Source organism: Notothenia coriiceps, unplaced genomic scaffold (assembly GCF_000735185.1).
Source record: "Notothenia coriiceps isolate Sejong01 unplaced genomic scaffold, NC01 NC01_scaffold00037246, whole genome shotgun sequence".
Classification (NCBI taxonomy): Eukaryota; Metazoa; Chordata; class Actinopteri; order Perciformes; family Nototheniidae; genus Notothenia; species Notothenia coriiceps.
The window spans coordinates 19350548-19358233 of NW_011369947.1; the positions used below are offsets into that span (position 1 = coordinate 19350548).

Below are 7686 nucleotides of genomic sequence, written 5' to 3' on the forward strand. Positions count from 1 at the left end.
TTACAGCAAATAAAGGGGAAAAAGAGTAGACTAACACATTCCTAAAATAGAATCCAATAAGTACACATCAATGGTAAATAAATAAGCAGCAGCATAATTAAAAAGTTGTTGAACATATAAAAACCATATACAAGTCATGAAGTATGTGTGTTGCATTGCTGGACTTAAGAGCTTCATGACAAAACTTGCTGTTGACATCCGACAATGAAACCTTTCAATCTTCTCACTTTGAATATAAGAAGTTAGAATATAGATATAGCATATTTGACCTGTACATTGAGTTAAAACGATTGAACTATATCATCAGCTGTACAGATTTCCCATCTTTAAAGGATACGTTTCGACTGTAGTTCTCATTATGTGCTGCTGTATGCACAGTTTTCTTTTCGTATACATATTGTTTGGAATACAACAAATACAAGATAGCCATAGGGGAAAAATAGCGTGTAACAACATTTGGCCAGTATAGCTTCTTTTATGTCTCTCCTAGTTGTTTAAAATTCCTTTCAGGGAGGTGTGTGTAATTCATTCAGGGATAGAAACCCTCTCCACTGAAGGCAATTGATTTCAGCTCAGTTAGAACCCGGTACAAGGGTGCCTCCTATACACCTCTCTAGGTGATATTTCCATCTTAAACAGTGGATCTGCTTTTTCAACATTAGATTTCCTCTACCCCTGATCCCCTGCGTCTTTCTGGCTCACACCAACTTTTTTCTACCCGGCTTAAAAAAAAGTCTAGCAGAAGTAACTTTCTCTCAGTCAGGCGAGGCTAGATCTGAATCTGTCTGGCCCATACTGAGTGATTTATCTCCGCACTGCGTGTGTGTGTGTGTGTGTGTGTGTGTGTGTGTGTGTGTGTGTGTGTGTGTGTGTGTGTGTGTGTGTGTGTGTGTGTGTGTGTGTGTGTGTGTGTGTGTGTGTGTGTGTGTGTGTGTGTGTGTGTGTGTGTGTGTGTGTGTGTGTGTGTGTGTGTGTGTGTGTGTGTGTGTGTGTGTGTGTGTGTGTGTGTGTGTGTGTGTGTGTGTGTGTGTGTGTGTGTGTGTGTGTGTGTGTGTGTGTGTTTTTTATTTCAGCACTCTCAATGTAAAAGGCCATGGTGAGGTACTTCCAGCTTTAAAGTCAACAGTTTGACAGTGGTTTTGTGCCCTGCAGCTTATGTCACTAATCAACAGCAATGCAATTCCACTCTTTAAATTGTTTTCTTTTTCTTTCTCTTTCCGTCTGTCTGTCTCTTTTTCTCGCCCACACTCTCTCTTTCCTTTTTCAAATGACCAACTGAGAATCCGTTGATTAAGTCTCATAGATTTTAATATTTTACGCAGCATTTATTCGTCCCTCACCATTGTTTTCTCCTCTTCTCTGCCTCTCTCTCTCTCTCTCTCTCTCTCTCTCTCTCTCTCTCTCTCTGCGGGTCTCCAGGTTGGACGTTTTTTTCTTCCTCACATTTTTTCTCCCACTCATCCTCTCTTTGTTTTGACGTCCTGTAGTTGGCTGTTTTCCCTTGGATCATCCCTTAGTCATAAATCACTGTCACCCCACTTCTAGAAGCGGGAAACCAGCTGCCAGCATCAACAATTCAGTGCTTGTGTGTGCCCGTGTGAGTGTGTGAGTGTGTGAGTGTGTGTCTGTGTGAGCGAAAGAGGGAGAGAAATGAAGAGAATATTTCAAAGTGCTCACCATCTCAGTGAGCATGCATTTCACTGGGCTTGTTTGTGGACCCTTCATCTCTCAATACATCTGCACACATCCATGCTGTGAATATTCTGCTACGCGCCTATTTGTGTGTTTAGATGCCCTTGACCAAAACTGAGGGATGAGGTTCGCTGGACTGTATCTGATATGAACATTATTGCTGGCTGGAGGTAACACACAGCTCTGCATTGTATTGTAGTGCCGGCTGTGGTCACAAAATATGAGTATAAAAGCAAAAAAATGACAGAAATAAGGAAATAAAAAATCCGTAGAATACAAACGTGCTCACAAGGGACACAAACGTTGTCATTGTGCTCACAAGGTCGTCAAAGATATGTGAAATCAGAAGTTTTATTTCTGAATTCGTCATAAACGTAATTGCCTTTATGTCAAGCTACATTGATTGTTGTTATTGTCCCAGAGTCAAATTAGTATTCACAGCTTGCATACAGTATGTTCATGTCTTAATTGAACAATGTACAAATACACGTGTATACCTGGACACTGGCTCAAGTGTATATATATATAGTTTTACTCCAACATTCATGCCTGTTGCACCTGTTTACACAGATCCAATACAGTCAACTTGACTACATTCTTAAAGTGACATGTCTGGCATTGTTGTTATACTATACATCATTATCATCATTCATGGGATTTTATTTAGCGTTGGTACTTCAGATGCTGGTCTCTTTTGTAGGTCCGTTTTCTTCCTAAACTGTTTAAATGCCAAATGAAAATGAATATTCCGCTAATGTTCCTGTTAACATGCAGTCGTGCGTACGCCCATTGACGTTTTTCATCAGTGTCAGGCTTGTTCAAACACGTAAACACTGCCCCCTTAATTCTTTCCATCTACCACTTTCTTTAAAAGGTCTGCTTGCAATATTTTTGCATCTCCACAAAAATAAGTGTTTCAAAATGTTAAAAAGTAGGTCCATTTCTCCTTACAACCAGAATGTGGGCTTTTCTTTTAGGCTTGCATCCGAACCTCAGCCTCGGAGCTAGGTTGGCTAGTACAATGCACAAAGATGGTCATAAACAGGCAAGAGGTGGTGTGTCACTAATCACCCTGACATCTCCCAAAAGCACTGTATTAGAAGACACAATATTGGCATGTCCAACACGTCTTAAAGGGAAAATTGCTACATTTTGTATAAAGCCTTAGTTCAATAATTCAAGCGAAATACAAATGACCTGTATCCAATGTGAGATATCGTCAATAATAGTGGAATTTTAGTAGGAATTCAAATGTAGTCAATAATATCTCCACTGTATTAACACTCTCAGATTGTAACACAGGCTTGATATGATCATTTACAATCTTCAAGCCCATGCCAAGATAACCCCGATGACCACATCTGAGGCAACCCATAAACCTTTCTGTGATTATGTTCACTGTCTGGAGGACTGACACGTCCCTGACTTCTGGTCTTCTGTCTCTCAGTCAGGTGTTTCCACATGGCCTGCCTGAGGAGTTCACCCTCATCTTCACCCTGGCGTTAAAGAGGGCTGCCCTGGGAGACACCATCTACCTCTTCCAGATCTCTGATCAGCAGGGATACCCACAGGTGCACCCCCCCCCCCCACCTCATATTCCTTTGCCCTCTTCCTCCATCTCTAACCATCCATCAATCCTTTTGTCTACTCATTCTTCCTGTCTCTCATCTCTCTTTTGCATAGTCATCCACTTTCCCCTTCGATTTCTTCTCTCTCGTGACACCTTTTCAATTCTCTCCCCCTTTCATACCCTGCGTCTTTTGTCCTCTCTTTATTCTTCATCCGAGTCCCCATCTGACTGGCTCCCCCGTCCCTCCGTCGCTCCTCCCTCCATCATCTTCTGCTCTCATTCATTCACCTTCATTGTTATTCATACGTGTTCCATGATGAAGCACTGGAGTCCCTCAGAGTCCCCATAATCACTGGGAGTCTGAGGCCAGATTGAAATACTCAATGTGTATGATGGATGAAGGCCAGGTCTCCTCATTAGGAGTGATCGATCGGCTGTACTGCATGCGTGTGTAATTAATATGTCTTCCCTTTTACTTCATCTCTGTTACTGTGTTACTTGGTTGGCTGGTAGCAGCTTTTAATTATCACTCTTTTATGGGAGCAACATCTTAAGATAGAGTTCATTTCTATTATGCATTGTCATATTGTTTGGTGTTTTAATTAGCGCTTGTGTCAAACCCCCAGTTCTCTGTAGACCTCAACGGACCCGATGGCACCCTGTCCCTGCGCTCCAGGGGGGTAGACCCCACAGCTGAACAGGTGAGCTGCGTGTTCACCGGAGAGGGAGTGGAGGCACTGATGGACTTGAGCTGGCACAAGGTAGCCCTCAGCGTGCAACATGGAGCCGCTTCCCTGCATGTGGATTGCCACTCCATTGAGACCAAACCCATGGAGCCCCGCGGGGTCCTGCCCACCGACGGACACACGCTGCTGGGCCTTCGGGCTTCAGATGCTGGGCCTGTACAGGTACGACTCAGTGGAGAAAGAAAATACTGGAAATGCAAGGAGATTTTGTGCGGGCTTCTGGTAAAATATTCTGTGCATGTTTGCCCTATCTTTGCTATTGAAGAGCTTTTGAACAAGATTAAGCTCCACAATGTAAATGTCATCTAAACTTGATTTTTGAAAGTGCGGTGACCTAAAGGTCCCTCTCTGTTCGAAGAGCAAACGGTTACTTATCTGCTTCAGAAGTGTTTTGAATGAACAAAATGCCCTTATTGGGACCTCTGCCATAGAGCATGGTGTGGCAGTGCTTTGTTGCATTAGGTAATCCACTTTACCTATGGCATTAAGAATTTAACAAACCAGGCTTTTTCTGAACCTCCCTGTTTCCAGCAGGAAGGACAGAGTGAAATACTTTTAGTAAACAAACCTCCCATAAAAGCCGTTCAATTATTTGTCTGTGTGTGTGCATTTTGAGACCATAGGCTATGGCCCTGAGGTGCTTTTTGCTTTGAGGCAATCTCTTTCACTCCTGATTTAAAAAAAGTGAGCATACTACCTGGGAGAATGGACCTGTAGTGAGCTAAGGCTATTAACGCTGAATTGATTTGGTAATCCAGGCACTTAGTTTGATGATCAATTAACCGGCCTAGTTATAAAGCAGGAAGGGTATTTTGTTAGTGCAGGGACGAAGTTTTAAAACCTACAAACACACACACACGCGCTTAGACTTCTAGACAAAGGGCCTTCCTAATACTTTATATAAACGAGAAATTAATTGGCTCTCAGCCTTGTTTACTACCTAATCCAAACTGTATTTACATCATTAGACAAACAAACAGAGGAATTGTGGAGGGTTAAATGTCTGCTTAATATATACTTTTTCTGCCTCTCTTTCCTAGATGGACATTCAGCAGGTGGTGCTGTATTGTGACCCCTCCCTCGCCCTTCAGGAGGCCTGCTGTGAGATTCCTGGAGCACGGGTGAGACTGGCAACCCTAACTCATGATAAAGAAGCAATGGATTCGTGTCGAGTCGAGAGTATAACATATGCTCTATTTCCTGCATCATCAGTAGGCTACTAACAGTAATAACAGTGCTGTTAAACCTGGAATTTAATAGGAAACCTTTTTGAGAATTAATTTGGGGGATGTTTTTTAATTTAGGAACGATTTATACAAGTAGGTTTATCTTGAAGAGTAAAAAGTCAAGCTTGTATATAATATAAATGAAATCCATTTCAATCTGAAAATGTAGGCCCTTTTCCAGCCCAAACTATTGGTCTAACCCCAGTGTTTACACATGGTTAAGGTGGGATATGAGCGTGGTGCAACATCATCAGTAGAAAATATTTTGCTGTGGCTTTAAAAGAGTTTCTTTATAGGTTTAAAGGCTTACACAAATCTTAGCTTCAGGCAACAGGAGCCTGCCACTCTGTTTGGATACATCTGAAACAACTTCTTCCCTCAGTGAAGCCTAATCTAGTTATGATCTAGTTGCTGGAGGGTTTCTGTGCAACAGCTGCTGCAAAAAGCTGAGTGTGAGTTTTTAAAATGAATCATAAACAATCATAAAATAAACTTTGAATTTGCTCTGGAGGTTTATTCTTTCTAATCAGCAAAATGTTGTCTTCATAATGCTTTAAGTTCAATTGTTTTCCTATAACTAATTTTAGTTATCAAATTTTTTGATATGCAGGGAGAGCCCATTTATGGTTACCACCATTTTTTGAATTAGGTTTCCACCAAAGCTGCCTTTTGTTTGTTAATAATATATTCTCTGAGGCTTTGTTTTACTGAGAGTATTAGGAATACACATTGGCTGGGGCTTAGAGTAATTCCATTGTGTGCAATTATGTCACATCAACTGCTAATATGTTTGTACTCCAAAAGTGTGACCAAAGCCTAATTATAAGTATGACTTGCTCTCTTCTCGATCCACCAATATAAAATGTTCTACCTGTTTCTCTATGTATTTTCTTTGTATTTGTCTTTGTTTTCCCTATCTTCATTTTCTCTTGATGTGTATTTTTGTGCAGTTATTGTTTGCAGGCTTCAGAGAACTAGAAAAGTGATTAATTGGACCACAATACAGCATTTTTCTGTTAGACAGACAGAAACAGAGCATGTGATTGTGCAGGTATGGAAAGAATAGCAAACAGCCAGTTATTGGGATTTATTTTTAAGCTGGAGGTATTTTTGTGCTCAGCCAACTTTTTGTCAGAATTCTCCAGGGCGTCTGTGCTTGCGTGTTTGTCTGCACCCGTTCGTGTCTTATTTATTACCAAATGAATTTTTCAGAGGGATACAAAAAGGGTGAGATGTTCCCAAAGAAGTTCGAAACTGTAGTCTTACGGAAGAAGAACTGAATGCTGAAGAATTTTTGATAAGATGTTTTAACGAAGGAAATCTTTTCCAAGCTGTGTTTAAGTTTGAAAATGAAAAATGGAAGAGCATGGATGCATAATATTAAGGCACTCAGCCGCATGCTCACACCCCCATGAAGTTTGTAGCGTCTTGTATCACAAAGGAAAGAGATACAAGTGCTGGGTTTTAATTGCATTGACTTCATGGGCTTGCTGCTACATTGCATAGCATAGCATAGATAAGATGGTACACAGGTGTGCCATTTGGTTCTATTAAACATACAGTAGGTGCAGATGGGATAATTGTGAATTCTGTTTATGTTATGTGCTTAGATAAAAACATGTACTTAAAATAATTGTTGAATAATATTGCCCGTTTGTCTATAATTGTGGTTCCATAAGCAGTAGCTGTTTTCTTGTGATATATATTCTATAATGCTGTAAAAACATCCTCTGCCAACAAATGTATGAACTGAAGTTTCTCGCCAAAAACTACAAGTTACAAGACTGCATTGAACACATCATGATGAGGCCTACAGATGTTTACGTAATAGAGCGTAAATGCACCATAGGAGCTCTGTTCACCAGATGCTAACAGCTAATGTAAGCTAGCTTTCCTGACGATTTTAAAACACATGTGGTGTCTCACAATGGAATATTATCAGTATAACAATAGGGTGTGCTCCGTTGACGCGTGTTTGGGGGGTTAATGCGTCCCAAATACATTTTCTATCATCCCCGGAAAGAGTTGAGAAACCGTTAGTGTCGAACCCAAACGGTAACGGATAACACAGCCAAACAGCACCCGTGCCCGTGGTAACTGGCAGAAATGTAATTAACACAACAATGCTAGTACCCTAATGTGCGCAACTCTTGAGAATCAGAATCAGAATACCTTTATTAGTCCCACAGAGGGGACATTTGCAGCGTTACAGCAGGAAAGAGCCACAGACAGCTTAGTGTTGCATATCTTACATGCGTTAAAAAAAGTACTAAGTTATAATATAATAAACAAACAACACAACAATATGCTAAAAAAAGTACTAAGTTATAATATAATAAACAATATGCTAAAAAAAGATAAAAAGTTACATAATTTTCAAAAATACAGATCAAAAACAAATCAAATCTAAAAATAAAATCCTGTAGCAGTTCTTAGGATTTAGCAGCCCGGT

General features: G+C 40.6%; 1 protein-coding gene across 1 annotated transcript; it reads left to right on the plus strand.

Moving 5' to 3' along the window:
• The first annotated feature begins 2723 nt into the window (after window positions 1-2723).
• Window positions 2724-5697, plus strand: LOC104966491 (collagen alpha-1(XVI) chain-like). The gene is made up of 4 exons (XM_010795678.1): window positions 2724-2737; window positions 3140-3263; window positions 3889-4170; window positions 5049-5697. Exons 1-4 carry the CDS (start codon window positions 2724-2726, stop codon window positions 5229-5231), a joined length of 603 nt encoding a protein of 200 aa, XP_010793980.1. The 3' UTR covers window positions 5232-5697.
• Window positions 5698-7686: the final 1989 nt, after the last annotated feature.

Bases quoted from the DNA above. Each gene is read 5' to 3' on its own strand.
- LOC104966491 (XM_010795678.1), top strand. The intron at 3,264-3,888 runs GTGCACCCCCCC...TCAAACCCCCAG, and splicing joins ATCAGCAGGGATACCCACAG to TTCTCTGTAGACCTCAACGG. The intron at 4,171-5,048 runs GTACGACTCAGT...TCTCTTTCCTAG, and splicing joins CAGATGCTGGGCCTGTACAG to ATGGACATTCAGCAGGTGGT.